Raw genomic sequence first — 19,893 nt, 5'->3', positions numbered from 1 at the left:
GAAAGGGAGGTGGGTGGGGTAATGGGGAAAATGGGTGATGGGCATTAAGGAGGGCACTTATGTAATGAGCACTGGGTATTATATGCAACTGATGAATCACTAAATTCTGCCCCTGAAACTAATAATACACTATATGTTAACTAAATTGAATTTAAATTTTAAAAAATTTTAAGTATTTCCTCATCTTTAGAAAAAACAAAAAACAACAACAAAAATCAACCAGTATAATTAACCACATTAGCAGGATAAAGGACAAAAGTCATATGCTATAGAAAAGCATTTGTAAAAACACAGTAATTTTTTAAAAAGATTTATTTATTTGAGAGAGGGAGAAGCAGACTTCCACTGAGCAGAGCCTGATGCAGGGCTTGATCCCAAGACCCTGAGTTCATGACCTGAGCTGAAGGCAGATGCTTAACTGGCTGAGCCACCCAGGTACCCCAAAACACAATAATTTTATTAAAACATTTTTAGCACTCCTTCTATTTCTCTTCCCTGCACAATTTAGTCCTAAAGTTATCAAGTTGAACAGAGCAAGGTAGGCTACCATGAGGGTGAGGGGCTGCAGTGATGCAGATCAGGATAAAGAGCCTGAAAGGAGGGGTACAGAATGCACCTGCACAGTGGAGAGCTAAGAGACAGGTAGCCCCACGCAGAGTACTGGAACTGTGGTAACAGGGCCCAGCAGAGGATGTCGAAGCATGGCCAGGCGAGGCAGGCACCCACATGAGAGAGAGGAGAGCAATGGCAAGGAGACTGATTACATGGAGGAGGGCAGATCAAAGAAGTATTTCCCCTGTTAAATACAGGGGTTACGGGGTGCCTGGGTGGCTCAGTCAGTTGGGCATCCTACTCTTGGTTTCTGCTCAGGCGCAGTCGTGGGATCCACATTGGGCTCTGCGCTCAGAGGGGAATCTGCTTAAGATTCTCTCCCTTTTACTCTGCCCCTCCCTTCGTTTGTGTTCTCTCTCTCTCTCAAATATATAAATCTTTTTAAAAATAAAATAAAGGAATTACAAATATGAAAAGGGAGAAATCGAGAATGAACTCTGTTGTGTTGGACTGCAATTAGAGGTATTGGTGTGAACACAGATTACCTAGCTCTGACCACTCAGAGGGACTACAAGTTGCAACATCAATAATAACAGGCATACCTAGCACCTACACCTTAGCTTTAGCTTCTAAATACTATTCTCCAGTAAAAAGGAACAGGTATGATAAATAAAAATAAAAAGAAATAGCTGATTTCAAGACTGAGGCAAAGAAAGTAGAAGTTGAGCCTGGAACACCTCTGTGCCAGAAAAGAAGGACGTGCTCAAAGAATAACAGTGATCTGTCAAAATGTCAAAGAAGTGCACTTGAAAGAGATTCCACTGACTAAATCTGAAATAATTTGAGCATCAAAAGAAAATCACAGTAACAGAAGATAATTAATTGAATAAAATAGATAAGCATGAATCTATACTGACAAATAAATTGAAAATAAGATGAAGATGGGATATGTACATGATTTCACAGTACTACCCCACAAATACTTATTGACTACAAAAGGAAAATAGCAATTTTAAAGTGAAGAAGGCTGGCAGATACCATCTTGAAAATCATGAGTAACAGGACAAATCAAAACCGTACACCACTTGATGGTTGTCAACTTCATGAACGTTAAAGAGAGACCAAGGAAACTTTATAGACCAAAGAACACCAAGAGAGAAGCCCTAACAACATGCAACACATGATTCTCAAATGGGCAATTATTGGGACAATTAGGGAAATTTAAATGGGCTCTAAGAATTAGATGGTGGTAACATGCCAAAGTTAATTTCCTGATTTGGGTGGTTGTGTTGTAATCATACAGGTATACAGGAGAACATTCTTGTTTGAAGGAATGGAGGGAAAATTCCCTAAATTAATCAGGCGAGATGGGTCATTAGATTGGCAATTCCCTCTCAAATGGCTCAAGAAAAAAGTACTTTATATTGTACTTGGAACTTTTTAAAAAGTTTAATTTGTTTCAATGTTAAAAAACAAAAACTCACAAAACTAGGGAAAGGGGCCCATAGGTGGCTCAGTCGGTTAAGCATCTGCCTTTGGCTCAGGTCATGTTGGGCTCTCTGCTCAGGGGGGAGCCTGCTTCTCTCCCTCTGCACCTCCCTCTGCTTGTGCTCTCTCTTTCTCTCTCTCTAATAAATAAATAAAATCTTTTAAAAAAAGAAAACTAGGGGGAAAAAGAGAATTCCCTTAATCTGCTATGGCAATGTTTCTCAAAGCTGGTCCAAAGACTAAGGCCAGTTCTCAAACTATTATTGGTACATAATGAGATAGATAAAGAAATTGAGAGTATACATAACAATGTGACAGAGTGATTTTATATCTTTTGAACTTGTAAAAAGAATTTGGGTTTGAATTAGGATGTCTTTTTCATTTTTCTAGTAGTTCATCTTTATTTTATCAAAGTGTTAGTTTGCCATATATTGGAATTTAAAAAAAAAAAAACAAAAAACCTGGTCCTTTGCAGGGCACCTGGGTGGCACAGTCAGTTAAGTGGCCAGCTCTTCATTTCAGCTCAGGTCATGATCTCAGGGTCCTGGGATCAAGTCCTACATTAGGCTCCATGCTCAATGGGGAGTGTACTTGAGGATTCTCTCTCTCCCTCTACCCCTTCCCCTACTTGCACACATGCACACGCTCTCTCTCAAATAAATCTTAAAAAAAAAAAAAAACTGATCCTTTGCTACAGATATTTTTACAAGTGTTTGATAAAGAATATTTGTTAAAAACAAACGCTACTGCAAACATCAGACTTAACGATATAATGTTAAAGCTTTGCCCTGGAAAACAAGACTAAATACTGCTAGCACTTTTATTTAATATGGTACCAGAGGTCCTAGTAAGTGCAGAAAGGCAAGGGGAAAAAAAGGTTTAAGAATTAAAAAGAAGACAAATAATTAAAAAGAAAAGAATTTTTATGCAGATTGAACACACAAATACCAAAAAAATTTTTTTTGACAATGCAATTACCTACCTCCAACACCTCCTGCTCTGTACCTATCCTTTTATATTAAGATAAAGGCCAAGGCAAAAACACTGTACTATCTTTTTTTCACTTAAATGACACCAAGAACCTGTTATCACTGGCCTCTTATGTGTGCTTTGGGTAGGCCCGTGTATGTTTCAGATTTCAACCAGTCATCTAATTAATAAATTATTTAATGGAAAGTAATAGGCTACTCCCTTCCTTTCCTTTGATTTAGGCAACTATCAAGTTCTAGCTCACAATTCTGAACTAGAACTGTAAGTTCTTATATCTCCATTATTTCCTGGGACACCCTGAAGAGTATAGGTATCTAGCAGGTACCCAATAAATTCCCATAGAATTGGTTTCAAAGCAGAAACCACTTTCCACTTGGGAATCATATTCACAGAATATATGAGCCTGAAGACAGAGATACACAAAGATACAGGCAGGCAGGCAGATAATATAAATAAATGAATGAAAAAGCAAACATTTAGAAAACTAAAAGTTTGCTGTAGGGGTGCCTGGGTGGCTCAGTCAGTTAAGCATCTGACTCTTGATTTCAGCTCAGGACATGATCTCAGGGTTTTAAGTTAGAGCCTCGTGTCAGACTCCACGCTCAGCAGGGAGTCTGCTTGAGATTCTTTCCCTCTCCCTCTGTCCCTCCCTCTGCTCGCATGCGTGCACGCTCTCTCTCTCAAATACATAAATAAAATCTTAAAAAAAAAAAAAAAGTTTGCTGCAATGCCACCAGAAGGTAGTAATGGAAATAATAGTTCAGTGTGACTATTCAGGGTCTTAGCTTCCAAGGACGGTTCTATACTACTTGAGTTCAAGGCTCCTTCACTAAGAAATGCGAGGACTGCTGACCTGTATTTGTCATGATTTGACAAAGTCCAGACCAACTTTCAAAAACATGTAACCCAAAGGACCTAAGAGACCTTTTGCTGGGTAGAATTATTTCCTACTAACCATCTTCCCTCCCAAAAAGGGTTCAATCCATGAAGGTCCAAAAGAGCCCTGAGATTTCAGTCCGGTTCCTATCACTGGCCTTGGGTGTATCACTCAAGCTGAATGACCTTGCATAAGTTCCCACCTTCTCTGGGTTTCAATTACTATGCTAATCAAAGAATCTATGATCACAGGTCTCCTTGATGTACAGGATTCTGTCCCACTCATCTCTTCCTATCCTAGGTAAGGTTCCCAGTTCCAACCCTGCTCCAACTAGCTGTGTGACTTTGGGAACACACTGTAGCTTCTTGCAGCTTCGTTTTAGTTTCTGTGCAATGGGGACACTTGGACTACATCTGAGGTCTCCTCTAGTTACTGCCCCTACCACACAAACACACATACTAAAATAAAATAAAATACAAAGGTAAGAAATTTTGACACTACTGCATCAACTCCTGGTCTGCCCTCTAAGTACTGCTTTACACAGAAATGTATATTCACAGAGTTTTATGAAGTAAACTCCACTGGCTCCCAGCAAAGCAAATGGTATTTTTTGTTTGTTTGTTTCCAGGCTGCTGTTTATGATGGAACATTTGGGAAAAGACACAGGTAGCAGAATCAGTGACTGACACACTCCATTAGCCATGCCCCGATAAAGAAGAGACCAGCTCTTGATCTTTCACATCTGTCTCTTTTGTCAGAATTTAAATTAGTATATTTCTGAAGGAACAGGAGCATAAAATTCCTGTGTTGCTTTTTTATAAGTGGCCTGAAAGAGTAAAAAGTAAGACCTAATCTAATAGAATAAGACAGATGGTACCAAACACCAAATAACAGCACTTAATAAGGAAGCAGCTCAGACCCGTGCCATGTGTGACATCTCCTCATCTCCCTATAGCCACCAGTGAAACTACCCTGAAAAGGAGATTAGCTGACCTGAAAATCAGTCCAGGCCCTCTGGACCTGGCATGACAGACCCCACCTTATTCCATGCCACTTTCCCCCTCATTCACCATGCTTTAGACACACTGGCCTCCTGGAAACCACCCAGCCCTTCTCTTAGGGCTCTTAGGGGAAGAGAATCACTCTTCCCCTTGCTATACCATTCTTTATATGATTGGCTCCTGAATCTCCTCAAAGAAGTATTTCCTGACCATGCCATGCAGATGGACTATCTACACGGCCCATTGTTCTTTTCCATCACGACATCTATTTTTTTGTTAGTCTTTATCACAACTTGTAATTAAGTGTTTATTTTCTGCCTCATCCCCATAAGACTATAAGCCTGCCTGTGAGGGCAGGACTGTCTTTTCTATTTATTGTTACTTCTCCAACATCTAGTACAGTACATGGCACATAGCAAGTTTCATTATACATTTGTTGAATGAATCAGTGACCATTAGGAAAGCTTCCCAGAATTCAGTTTGGTCTCGGACCTCCAGGACCACAGTGGCTCACCTTGTACATAGGGCCCCATCTCTGGATGCTCTCTGACCCGCAGAGTGTAGGACTTTTTTTGGTCAGATTGCTTCAGCAGATCCCGTACTCGTTCGTTATAGATTTCCAGGAAACTAGAGACACGTAGAACAAGGCACATAATCAGATTTTGGAAGATGGTGACATCTTTTCAAAATTACATTTTAAAAAAAGGCAACATAGTTAAGATTTGGAAAAAAGTGGGGAAAACACTAAGTCAAGAATCAGAAAGCCCTAATTCTTGATCTAGCTCTACCTCTGACTCTCTAAGATCTTGACCATGTCAGGGTTGCCCCTTGAGTCTCTATGTGTGCACAATTATGTTGCCACATTAGCTGTCATCACTTCACAGGTGTAGGTTTACAATGTCAGTCCTGATTCAAATTTAGCCTTCAAGAGGCTATTTCAGCACGATTTTGGGGTATGCTGTCCCCAGCCTACCCCTTTAACAGGTCACCAGACCACAGAATTTATAGGCTTGTTTCATAAGAGATTTTCAAACATGATCTTTGAGCTCTTATTGTTCTGTGAAGGCATCTCGAGGGCCACTGCTAAGCAATGAGGAAAGCTAAATGAGAAAGATTCTGGTCCTTACCCCTAATTTAAGTAGGAGAGTTCTCATTTTACCTGCTTTACACACTGGGATTCTACTTAAGATATGCTCTATCTTATAGGTACCTGCTGGCATTTTATTCCTTTTTAAAATAATAACATAACTACAATTCTTAATTAAAATCAGCAAAGATTTTGTTAAATAAGAAAACAAACTTCTCACAGAAAGGTCTTCCTCATCAGAACATAGATGTTTGCCTGTGAAGCCACCAGCCATAAAAAAAAGGCTCCAGCTCAGATGAACTCTATGCACACTCTTCTTATAAATTGTTTCTCCTTCTTTCTCAGATTTGAACACAGGAAGCCCAGATGTCTCTCAGGATAGTGGTTCCCAGATTTCATGGATAATAAAACATTTAATATATATGTACATGTTTACACACACACACATACAGGCCTACAAATTTTTACTTTGCAAACTTAAAAAATGTATAAATACTGTTTACTATCATTTAATTTTTAAAAAGGGCATTTATTCTTTTTGGGGTGATGAAAATGTTCTGGAATTATATAGTAAGGATGATTGGACAACCTTACTAAAAAAAAAGATCACTGAACTATATACTTCAAAAGCATGAATTTTTTGGTATGTGAATTACATCTCGTGTTTTTTAAAAAGGACACTGAACCCCAAAAAAATAGAATACAGAAAATTAAGGGTAATTGGGCAATTGGTAACCTTGCACCAACATTTTCGCTACAGACTGGTTAAAACTTCACATCGGAGTAGACAGCACTGTCTCGGAACTAGAGCTTAGGAACTACTGACCCAAAGAAAAGAACAACCCAGCAGGAGCTGGAAGAGAAATTCCAAATGCTAGTATTAAACTGTAAGGAAAGTGAAGAAAAGGAAACCAGACAGGGCAAGCTGGTCCACAGGAAACACCTGTTTGTTAAGCCTGGGATAGGAATTAAGTTTCCTGCAACCCAAAGATCTAAGTATGTTTCTCATCTCCCTATACTGCAAAATATATTCCTGCTGTGGCTTTTCTCCATTCCTCTGGATGACTCTTGAAGCAGAGAGGACAGCTGAACATGCTAGAATTTGGAGTGGAAATGGAAATATTTTAGGCCCCAGAGCTTGAAAGGTTCTTACCTTACTTTTATCCTACGAGAGGAAGGCAGTGGGGCACAGTCCTCCTCCCTGATGAAGAGACCCTGCACAAACCAGAGGGTTGGAGTTTCACTGAAGGGAGTGTACAAAGAAGGTCTACTTTGAGAGGATCTAGTCAAAATAGAGTCTATACCTCACATATCCGTGGTGTCAGCCCAACAGAGGCCTGGAGAACAGAAGAAAGAAAAACATTACTGTTCACTCACAGTGAAACTCTCCCCCAACACCCAGAAACCAAGGTTGGCAGGGGATGGGCAAATTGGCTCCCTGCGCTAGTCTCTTCATTTTAGGCAGTTTCCATGGTGGTATATAAAAGACTATTTGCCTGACTCTCAGGAGACACTCATGGGAGGAAAGTACCAGCTGAGAGGTAGATCATCACCATAAGAAGGAAGAGAGGAGAAGCTAACAAACCCAGGTACCTGCTTTCACACAATAAAGCTTACATCCTTCTTGGATAAACCTACTTACCACTCTGGTCCCTCCCAGAACCTTTCTATCCCTATACACACAGGAGAACTAGAATACATGGTGTTTAAACTAAACTTTAGGGAAAAGTAGCTTCTTTTTTCATGTTGGGTCCACTGCTAACTTGTACATAGGTTAAAGGTTGTATACCCTGGTTTAGTGGGCATTTTCTTCTTTTAACTTCAAATATATAAAATCACACTAAACACGGACAGAGTAAGTAATGAGTTGAGCACAAGGTAGCAAGGATAATCTTTCAGGAGGAAAAGTGTCCCAGAGAATGTTCCTGTGTAGCATTATTTGCCACCTGCCACACCAATTCAACTCACCAAGATACTTCTAAACCTAAAACAAAGAGGTATGCTTAAGGACCTCGACCCTTCCAATATTCCATGACAAAGTAAGGCTCTCATAAGTCCTTCACACTTTTTAAACCTCCATCCCAGTACCTGGTTCTCCTGCTTCTTTCCAAAGCTCAGATCTAACACACATAGCCCCATTTCTGCACAGCCCTAAGAAACACTTCAGATTCAGTCTGGGGCTTGTCCACACCAAAGGTATTAAAAGCTTCAAGTGATGAACTTGGAAATGCTATGAGAAATTCAGGACTGACAAGGTCAGCTTTGTCAAAGGGAGTTGTATAATTCTAAGTTCTTCAGGGTTTAATAAAGAGGGGCTAATTAATCAAAGTTCACCTTTCACTTAAAGGACTGAGAAACCCATTCTCAATACAGAAGAGAGCCCATTAAATCTTATTAAAGTTGACTACTAAATTCTCATTCTTTCTCTCAGTAACACAGACAGTGTGAGATTCAGGCTTGCTGCAGCAATAGAAAGAGATCATATTCCAATACAATACTCACTGGGGTCCCCAGCATGGTGTATGTCTTCCCAGAGCCTGTCTGCCCATAGGCAAAAAGGCATATGTTGTAGCCTTTAGCAGCACCAGACAATACTTCAGTCCCCAAATCCTGGAAAACCTGTCACAATGAAAGTAGAATACACATCACTGTAGTCCTTCCCATACCAGATTGAGGGACCATATCATTTTAAAATTTATAATGCCCAGCATACAGTAAGCCCTTTAAAATATATTTGAATGAATAAATTTCCCCTAGCAATCATTTTTCTGAAACTGAATTGATTCTTGAGAAATTATAGGGAATTTATAGTCACATGTGTTTGAAACACTTTATAATATTTTTAGATTAAAAATAACCCAAGGCGGGATGCCTGGGTGGTCAGTCGGTTAAGTGGCTGCCTTCAGCTCAGGTAATGATCCTAGGGTCCTGGGATCGAGTCTCCCATTGGGCTCCTTGCTACACGGGGAGCATGCTTCTCCCTCTGCCGGCAGCTCCCCCTGCTTGTGTGCACTCTCTCTCTGACAAATAAATAAATAAAATATTAAAACCCAAGGCTCAGTCGGAAGAGCATAGGACTCTAGATTCTGGGGTCATGAGTTCGAGCTCCACATTGGGTATAGAAATTACTTAAAGAAAACTTTAAAAAACTTAAACTATAAATAAATAACCCAGAATAGTGATGTATGGAATTGATGAATCACTATATTGTACACCTGAAACTAATATAACACTGTATGTCAACTAACTGGAATTAAAAACTTAAAAAAAAATAATTCAGAGATGTACTTACATTTTTTTTAAATTTTATTTTATTGAAATTCAATTAACATACAGTGTGTTACTAGTTTCAGACGTAGAGTTCAATGATTCATCAGTTGCATATAACACCCAGTGCTCATTACATCCCATGCCCTCCTTAATGCCTATTACCCATTACCCCATCCCCCTACCCACCTCCCTTCCAGCAACACTCAGTTTGTTTCCTACAGTTAAGAACGTCTTATGGGGGCAGTTAACTATCATTTAAGCGTCTGCCTTCAGCTCAGGTCATGATCCCAGGGTCCTGGAATCGAGCCCAGCGTCAGGCTCTCTGCTCAGTGGGGAGTCTGCTTCTCCCTCTCCCTCTGCCTGCCACTCCTCCTGCTTGTGCTCTCTCTGTCAAATAAATAAATAAAATCTTAGAAAAAAAAAGTCTCTTATGGTTTGTCTCCAAAGGTTGAAGTAAGGTTAATACCATTTATGGATCTACTGACCCATCCTCTCTCCAAACTTCTAACTGTATAGAAAAGTAGGGCTGGAGCTTGTAATTTAAAGAGAGAGTATTCATGTAAAATATATAACTTAATGGGGCCTGGAGTTGGGGAAAATGCTTAAAATGACTTCTCTTCCTCTAAACAGCTATCTATAGTTTAGTCATTAAGAACACATGTTTTGGAACTTTCTAGGTTCAAAGCCTGGCTCCTTGGGCAAGTGACCTTACCTCCATTTCCTCACCTACGAAATGGATTTTAAAAAAGCATCTAAACCTCATTGGGTTTTTGAGAGGATTAACTGTTCTAATATTTGTAAAGCCTTTAAAACAATGTTTAGAACAAAGTGAGCACTAACTAAATAAAAGTTTTTCATGTTATTACACCTTATTTTTTCCATTTTTCTGTATAAGTATACTCAGTCATCTTTCTTTCTGATACCCTCATCAATTTTAAAAAGAGCTATGTACTTATTTTGGAAAATAGACACCTGAACACAGATACCATAGTTAATACTTCCCAACTTCACATAGATAACTTTTGAAAAACTTCTTTCTATCCTACTAAAAATTTATTTCAAAAAACCCTTCACACAGCATAATACCCTACTATGCTGAGTGAAATAAGTCAATCAGAGAAAGACATGTATCCTATAACCTCACTGATATGAGGAATTCTTAATCTCAGGAAACAAACTGAGGGTTGCTGGAGTGGTAGGGGGTGGGAGGGATGGGGTGGCTGGGTGACAGACATTGGGTAGGGTATGTGCTATGGTGAGTGCTGTGAATTGTGTAAGACTGTTGAATCACAGACCTGTACCTCTGAAACAAATAACACATTGTATGTTAAAAAAAAAAGAAGAAGAAGATAGCAGAAGGGGAAGAATGAAGGGGGGGAAATCGAAGGGGGAGATGAACCATGAGAGACGATGGACTCTGAAAAACAAACTGAGAGTTCTAGAGGGGAGGGGGGTGGGGGGATGGGTTAGCCTGGTGATGGGTATTAAGGAGGGCACGTTCTGCATGGAGCACTGGGTGTTATACGCAAACAATGAATCATGGAACACTACATCAAAAACTAATGATGTAACGTATGGTGATTAACATAATAAATTTAAAAAAAAGAGAAAAATACAACATGAGTTCATAATGCTATTTCTGATTGATTTTTAAGATTATAGGATTTTTAATTAATTTCCTTGATTTTATACTGTATTATTTTTATGCTGAAAATTATGGTACCTAATGATGGCAACATAGTCATTTAATACAAATATCAATACTAATCACATGACTACTGAATGCAGTTTGACATTTATTTCCATTTTTATTATCCATAGAATATCTCCTACTTGGGATGTATAGTCAAAATGCCGTGTTCTAAAGCCACTTCAAGTAATTGTTTTTTTATGTGGTTATGCCACATACTTTATATGCAGTTAGGCTCCTTCATTTAGGTGTACTTTCAGATTTTAAGGAATTGTTTTTCTTTTGTGATTAAACTTTAAAAAATTGTGTAAGACATTTACAGTCCAAAATAAAAAGCATTTAATAAAAAAAATCCTTCACAAACCATTGAAGTAATAAATCATTAAAACTCTTCACATCTTGAAGGTTTTTGCTGGAGCCTAGGGATTATTATTTCCCACCTATAAATATGAAAATAATGTCATTTACAGGAAGTTCCTATCCAACAAAATATATTAAGTTCTTGGCCCTTCATACTTTTCCACAGAAAGTCTTCATATATATATATGTATTTTTCTGGCTTCTGTTTTCTTTTCTTTTTTTTTTTTTTTAAAGATTTTATTTATTTATTTGAGAGATAGAGAGCACGAGAGGGAAGAGGGTCAGAGGGAGAAGCAGACTCCCTGCTGAGCAGGAAGCCCGATGCGGGACTCGATCCCGGGACTCCAGGATCATGACCTGAGCCGAAGGCAGTCGCTTAACCAACTGAGCCACCCAGGCGCCCTCTGGCTTCTGTTTTCTATTGAGGTATATTTGACATAACACTATATTAGTTTCAGGTATGCAACATAATGATTCAATCTGTTATTTACATATATTCCAAAATGATCACCTCAAATCGTTAATATACATCAGCATACATAGCAACCAATTTTTTTTACCATGATAAGAACTTTCAAGATCCACTCTCCTAGCTGCTTTCAAATATGCAAAACAGTATTATTAACTACAGTCACTGTGCTGTCAATTGCATCACCATTACTCAATCATTTTATAACTGGAAATGTGTAGCTTTGACCCACACGTTTCTATTATAAAATGAGGTTGCTATTATAAAGTAAGATTTCACACAGAAAAGAAATTCTTATTAGTTTTTAATTTATCTAAAGGAATATTTATGAGAAAATGGCTTTAAATTCTACTATGTATTTTGTTTAATATTAAATATTACTTGTTTCTCTTGATCTATAAATCCATTGTTAAAATAAGAGGACTCAACTAGAAAACTTTTTCCCTTTTAGTAAAACTGCTATTTAATGCAGTAATAGATATCATCTTTACTGACAGGAACAACATTTGAGTATCAGCTGTGAGAATTATTTTTATTATATAAATAATGTATCAAAAATAGAAAAAAAAAAAAAAAAACACAGGGCGCCTGGGTGGCTCAGTTGGTTAAACGACTGCCTTCGGCTCCAGTCATGAGCCTGGAGTCCCGGGATCGAGTCGTGCATTGGGCTCCCTGCTCAGCAGGGAGTCTGCTTCTCCCTCTGACCCTCTTCCCTCTCATGCTCTCTCTCATTCTTTCTCTCAAATAAATAAAATCTTTAAAAAAAATAGAAAAAAAAACAGAAAATGCTGATAAACAAAAACAATCCCACTATCTAGAGTTAACCACTGTTAACATTTTGACATATAGCTTACTCTTTCAGACTTCTGTTCTATTCATAGATAATACTGAATGTCCCATCTAGGTCTTAAATTCTGACATATAGTAATTAAGAATACTTGAATATGATGAGAATACTAAACTAGTTGTTTTATTTTTTTATCTTGTTACAGTTATTTATGATATTCATAGTTTTCCTTGTGCTTATGGCTAGACAACTTAATTTTTTTTTAATTTCTCTTTAATTTTCTAAGCGGAAAGGCATGCTACAGCCCCACCCATCAGGTATCCAAGTCTATCTAAGCCACAGCCGAGGCTCTGCTGTCCACTTGGCAGGCGCTACCCAAAGTGCAAGCAAGGTGTCTAGGAAGGGGGGGGAAAAGTCTCATCTGCGTCATGTTTGCCAAAACAACCCACAAAGTATCAGGAAACACTGTCCTGTCTTCATAAATGTCAGGTAAATTCTGGGCTAGTTCTTCAATCCCACTGCAGGTCATTCATCTTTGGGTCTCTACCCAACATAAATGTTTACAGATGGTCCATTTCCATTTTAAGCCTGGCCTGAAGTTAATCATCATTTGGATCCTAGTCCAAGTAAGGACCAGATACAATCCCTGGTCTTTTGTAGCAGATTTATCCAAAGGAAACAGGCAACAGCCTGTATTTGACAGATGAAACTAGATTTCCTACTTGGCTCTTCCATATTATAAGGTGAAATATAGAGAGATTTATTTCCCATATTCATTCATACTGTAAATGAACACATACACTAAATACCATGGAAATTTTAAACAGTCTCCAAGGAACAAGAAAGAAACAACAGAAGGTTTGAAATGCAAGTAAACACAAACAAGGCCAACTGAAACCTATGCCACACCCAATGAGAGAAAGAAGAATCAATATTCTGAAAGAAACTAGCCTTGACACAAGTGGGTCTCAGAATTAGATTTCTCTTCACCTTGGGAAGCAAATATTTATTAAATTCCTAAAAGGGCCCTACCACTGCAAGGGACACTGTGAGAGATTTGAAAGACATTTAAAACATTGTCTTGGTTCAAAATGAGTTTACAATATGGTTGAAGAGACAGACCACGCAGTTAGTAAAAAGTTCAATACTAGTACATAGTAAAATATGAATGAAGGGTGGATATAAACATATTTGAGAAAGGAAAATGATTATGGGCTGGGGGAGTTAGAGAAATCTTCATAGCAGACATGGCACTTGATCTGTGTCTTAGGCATGTTTTCAGAGAAGTCCCTTCTTTAAATTACATCCCCAGATAAAGGCCTCCCCTCTTAATAGAGAGTGACCCCAGGACCCCACCACAAGATCTATAATGTATCCTTGTCATTTTAATCCTTCAGAAAGTTAGAGTTCTGGCTGAAACAATAAGACAACTAGGTCACTTTACTCTGAAAAACCTTTGGATCTCCATTTGCCATCTCTAAATATCTGGCTGTCAACCTGGGACAGTTCATGCTTAGGACCCAATATCTCCCACCACAGGAACAACAAACATCCAGGGAAGTAATCCCAGAAATGGCCAAATAAATCTCTCCCCATTCCTTCATTCAAGTTACTTTCTTTGAACAAGGAGGTATGGGTACAAAAGGATAGACATCAGCAGCTACATAGTCTTAGCCTCAATGGAAGGGTCCCACTGTGGCAGTGGCCCATTCACATTATGCAACCCTTTAGTGGTATGAAACCATCACTTCCTAAAACGAATACTACTCTGTGGTGAGATAAAACAGCATCTTTCTGGAGTTTCTGCTTGGGTTTTGTAACTAGCCCTCTTCTCACAGCCCTGTAAGATAACTGATCCATGAGATCCCTCCTGAAGAGGGAAGAGTAGGAGGCAGAAGGGCTGCAATTTTCTTAACCATGACACAGGACTAAAGAATCTCCCAGAGTGGCCCCACTTAAAGACCCTATAGCTACTGTCATCATTACAGAACTAGGGGGCATTTGGAAAAGACCAAAGCATTCAGCCTTTATCTAACTGGACTCACTATATTGCTTTAGTCAGCAGAAAGAAGGAAAAATAAAGGCTGAAATATACATGCATTTCTATCTCACTTTCTTCTGTCTCCTCTAAAACTGTACTTATTATCTATAATGTAGACGCTGTAATTTAATATCGCATTATCAGCACTTCCAAATCAGTATCAGTCAACATCCCAAAAGAAAACTGGAAGAACTACCTAAATGCTACTGCTGTGCACAATATATTTTCATTGTAGTTTTCCATCTTTCTACAAATATTTAAGTTTTATATGGTTGCTACTCAGAGTATATAAGCTCTTATGTACTGCTTTTCATTTCTATATTTTCTGAACACTTAAGCATTTTAAACATTTCTGTTATTCATTTTCACAATTATAATTTTATAGATTCATAATTCACACAACTATCCTAAAGAGTTAACAATTGACTGTTTTCTTATTCTTATTCCAACATGAGATGAATGAAACCCAAAACTCCCATCAAGAAATATTAGTAGCGGGGCACCTGGCTGGCTCAGTCGGTAGAGCATGCAGCTCTTGATCCCAGCGTTGTGAATTTGAGCCCCACACTGCACATAGAGATTACTTAAAAATAAAATCTTTTAAAAAAGAATATTAGTAGCAACTAGTGCTACCGGTTTATAACCGCGATTCAAGATCAATTATTACCGGTTGTAAGAGAACACAAAAAAAACACGCAGATTTCACAATTTTTAAGACCTCAATTTCTAAAATTCTTTGAATTCAACTCACCTTAGTCAAGTACCCCCTACCCTGAAATAAATTTGCTGAATTGGGTGGGTTACTTTCTTATTTGAATAGAGTTGACACACAATATTACATTACTTTCAAGTGTAAAATAATTAGACAAGCTTATACATTAAGCTATGCTCACCACAAGTGTAGCTACCATCTGTCATACAACAGTATTACAGTATCATTGACTATATTACTTATGCTGTGCTTTTTACTCCTGTGATTTATTCATTCCATAACTGGAAGCCTGTATCTCCTACCTCTTCACCTATTTTAGCCATCCCCCCCAGCTCTTTCCCCTCTGGCAACCATCATTTAGTTCTCTATATCTATAGGTATGATTGTGCTTTTTGTTTTTCATTTGTTTTTTTAGGTTCCACATATGAGTGAAATTATATGGTATTTGTCTTTCTCAGTCAAAATATTTCACTCACCAGAATACCTTCTAGGTCCATCCATGTTATTACAAGTGGCACAATCTCATCTTTTTTAATGGCTGCATAATATTCCACTGGACACACACACACACACACACACACACACACACACACACACACACCTACATTTATTGCAGCATTATTTACAATAGCTAAATTATGGAAGCAGCCCAAGTGTCCATCAATAGATGAATGCTAACTATACTGGAATTAAAATTAAAAAAAACTAAAAAAAAAAACCCACCTCATACGGATGCATATATCTTTTTGAATTAGTGTTTTTGTTTTCTTTGGGTAAATACCCATTAGTGGAATTACTGGATCATATGGTAGTTCTATTTTTAATTTTTTGAGGAACCTCCATACTCTTTTCCACAGTGGCTGTACCAATTTGCATTCCGAGAGTACATGACGGTTCCTTTTTCTCCACATCCTTGCCAACATTTGTTTCTTGTGTTTTTTATTTTAGCTATCCTGACAGGTGTGAGGTAATATCTCATTGTGGTTTTGATCTGCATTTCTCTGATGATTAGTGATGTTCAGCACCTTTTCATGTGTCTCTTGGCCATCTGTATGTCTTTAAGAAAATGTCTAGTCAGGTCTTCTGCCCATTTTTTAATTGGGTTATTTAGCTTTTTGGTGTTGAGTTGCTTAAGTTCTTTATATATTTTGGATATTAACCCCTTATTGGATATATCACTTGTGAATATCTTCTCCCATTCAGTAGGTTGCCTTTTCATTTTGTTGATAGTTTCCTTTGCCATGCAGAAGCTTTTTATTTTGATGGAGTCCCAATAGTTTCTTTTTTGCTTTTGTTTCCCTTGCCTGAGGAGACATACCTAGAAAAATGTTGCTACAGCTTATGTCATATAAATTACTGTCTGTGCTCTCTTCTAGGATTTATATGGTTTCAGGTCTCACACTTAGGTCTTTAACCCATTTTGAATTTATTTTTGTATATAGTATTAGAAAGTGGTCCAGTTTTCCCAACACCATTTATTGAAGAGAATGCCTTTTCCTCATTGCTTGCCTCCTTCATCACAGATTAATAGGCCATGTAAGTGTGGGTTTATTTCTGGGCTCTTGATTCTGTTCCACTGATCTATGTGTCAATTTTTGTGCCAGTACCACACTATTTTGATTACTACAGCTTTGCAGTGTATCTTGAAATAGGGCATTATGATACCTCTCTTCCAGCTTTGTTTTTCTTTCTCAAGATTGTTTTGGCTATTTGGGGTCTTTTGTGGGTTACATACAAATTTTAATACTGTTTGTTATAGTTTTGTGGAAAATGCTATTGGTATTTTGATAGGGATTGAACTGAATCTATAGACTGCTTTTGGTAGTATGGACATTTTAACAATATTAATTCTTCCATTCATGAGCATGGAATATCTTTACATTTGTGTCATCTTCAATTTCTTTCATCAGTGTTTTATAGTTAGTTATATATCAGTTATATAGTTATAGTTCTATCAGAGTACAGGTCTTTCACCTCCTTGGTTAGGTTTATTCCTAGATATTTTATTATTTTTGGTATAATTGTAAATGGAATTGTTTCCTTTCTCTTTCTGCTACTTTGTTATTAGTGTATAGAAACAGTACCAGCTTCTGGGTATAAATTTTGTATCCTGCAACTCTACTGAATTCATTTATCAGTTCTAGTAGTTTTTTGGTGGAGTCATTAGGATTTTCTATGTAGAGTATCATGTCATCTGCATATAGTGAAAGTTTAACTTCTTTACCAACATGGATGCCTCTTACTTCTTTTCTTGTCTGAATGCTGCAGTTAGGACTTCTAGTACTGTGTTGAATAAAAGTGGTTAAGAGTAGATATCCTTGTCTTGTTCCTGATCTTAGAGGAAATGCTTTCAGCTTTTCACCATTGAGTATGATGCTGGTTGTCACCTTTTCATATGTGGCCTTTATTATGTTGAAGTATGTTCCCTCTAAACCCACTTCATTGAGAGCTTTTATCATAAATGGTTACTAAGTTCTATCAAATGCTTTTTTTTTTTTTGCATCTACTGAGATGGTCATATGAGTTTTATTTTTCATTTTGTTGATGTAATATATCAAGCTGATTTGCAAAATACTGAACTATCCTTGCATCCCTGAAATAAATCCCACTTGATCATGGTGAATGATTCTAATATTTTTTGAGGATTTTTGCATCAGTGTTGTTCAGGGATACTGGCCTGTAGAGAGAGAGAGAGAGAGAGAGAGAGAGAGAGAGAGAGAGAGTGTTTGTAGTGTTTTTATCTGGTTTGGTATTAGGGTAATGCTGACCTCATAGAATATATTTAGAAGTTTTCCTTTCTCTTCTATTTTTTTGAAACAGTTTGAGAAGAATAGGTATTAACTCCCTCAAATGTTTTGATAGAATTCACCTGTGAAGCCATCTGGTCCTGGACTTTTGTTTTTTAGTAGTTTTTTGATTACTGATTCAATTTCATTGCTAGTAATCTGTCTGTTCAAATTTTCTATTTCTTCCTGATTCAACTTTGGAAGATTCTGTGTTTCCAGGAATTTATCCATTTCTTCTAGGTTGTCCAATTTGTTGGCATAGAAGATTTCATACTATTCTCTCATAATCCTTTGTATTTCTGTGGTGTCAGTTCTCTCTGATTTTATTTGGGTCCCTTTCTTTTGATGAATCTGGCTAAGGGTTTTATTAATTTTGTTTATCTTTTTCATTTATTTCTGTTCTGATCTTCAGTATTTCCTTCCTTCTACTCAACTTGGGTTTTATTTGTTCTTTTTCTAGATCCTTTAGGTTTTAAGGTGAGATTATTTGACCTTTTTTTTTTGTTTCTTAAGGTAGGCCTGTATCACCACAGACTTTCCTCTTAGAACTGCTTTTGTTGCAATGGTTGGGTTATTTTTAATTAACTCCATCCAGCACTCAAGTTCTCTCCTCCCACTCTCATCTTTGAGCTGTACAGTGTCAGATCAGAATCAGTGAGAACTCATGGCTTTCAACAGAAAAAGATACAGAAATAGATATGATGTAACTGTGCATGTACACAAATGTATCATCCCTAGCTTTGTCTAACTCTGCTGAGAGGACCTGGGAGCAGTGATACCCCCACAGCAATGACCACAGCTACCATCCAGATCTCAGCTTCTAAATATCATTTTCTACTAACACGAACAATTTGAGCATCATAATAAACAATGATAACAGACTGTAATTCACTGAATAAGATGGGAAGCCATGAATTAATACACATATAAATAAATAATTTGAAAATTTGACAAGAAATGGGATATTTACATAGTAAGTACCCCTTAACAAAATATTAACTACAAAGAGGGGGAAAAGAGTAACTTCACAGTGGAGAAGCCTGGCAGATGCCACCTTAATCAAGTAATCAAAGTGAACTCTGATATTCCTACCAAAATGTATAATCTGAATTTAACCATGAAGAGACACTGGACAACCAAATTAAGGAACATTCTACAAAATAACTGGCCTGTAATCTTCCAAAGTGTCAAGATCATAAATATAAGGAAAAACTGAGGAACTGTTCCAGACTGAATTAAACTAAACATAAGACAACTAAATGCAATAAGTGATTCTCAAACACATCTTTTTGGTATAAAGTGCATTACTAAGACAACCAACAAAACATGAATGGGGTCTAAAGATGAGATGGCAGTAATGTAACACTTTAATTTCTCAATTCTGAAGGTTGTATTGTGGTTATATTAGAGAATGTTATTTTCTATAAGAAAATACACACTCAATTACTTGGGGTAATTGGACATCAGGATAACAACTTTCAGATGGCTCAGGAATAAAGTTTTAAATGTACTTCCATCTTATCTATAAGTTTTTCCTCATTTCAAAAAAAATTTAAGTTTATAAAAAGATGTAAAATATGACATCATATACATAAACACTGAGGGATAGAAGAGTAAAGATGTAGAACTTTTAAGAATGTGTTAGAAATTATGCAACCATCAACTTAATATAGAGTGCTATATATTTAAAATGTTATATATGAACCTCATAGTAATCATAAACCAAAAACCTATAATAGATACACAAAAAATAAAGAGAAAAGAATCCAAGCATTATGCTGAA

The 19,893-nt window shown here is 37.4% G+C and overlaps 1 protein-coding gene across 1 annotated transcript in view; it reads right to left on the bottom strand.

Moving 5' to 3' along the window:
- The window catches only part of STARD9 (StAR related lipid transfer domain containing 9), a 136,083-nt gene that overhangs the window by 72,794 nt on the left and 43,396 nt on the right, over nt 1-19,893 (bottom strand). Inside the window, exons 4-7 of the mRNA XM_073876879.1 lie at nt 8,498-8,614; nt 7,300-7,332; nt 7,149-7,210; nt 5,423-5,535 (exon numbers count right to left, since the gene is read on the bottom strand). Coding sequence (XP_073732980.1) covers nt 5,423-5,535; nt 7,149-7,210; nt 7,300-7,332; nt 8,498-8,614 — 325 coding nt within the window. The remainder of the gene's footprint in view (nt 1-5,422; nt 5,536-7,148; nt 7,211-7,299; nt 7,333-8,497; nt 8,615-19,893) is intronic.

This window comes from Callorhinus ursinus, unplaced genomic scaffold, assembly GCF_003265705.2.
Source record: "Callorhinus ursinus isolate GAN/ISIS: 27379988/994484 unplaced genomic scaffold, GSC_fseal_2.0 scaffold25, whole genome shotgun sequence".
Taxonomy (NCBI): domain Eukaryota; kingdom Metazoa; phylum Chordata; class Mammalia; order Carnivora; family Otariidae; genus Callorhinus; species Callorhinus ursinus.
Note: the sequence above shows the minus strand (reverse complement) of the source record. Positions and strands in the feature narration are given on the sequence as shown.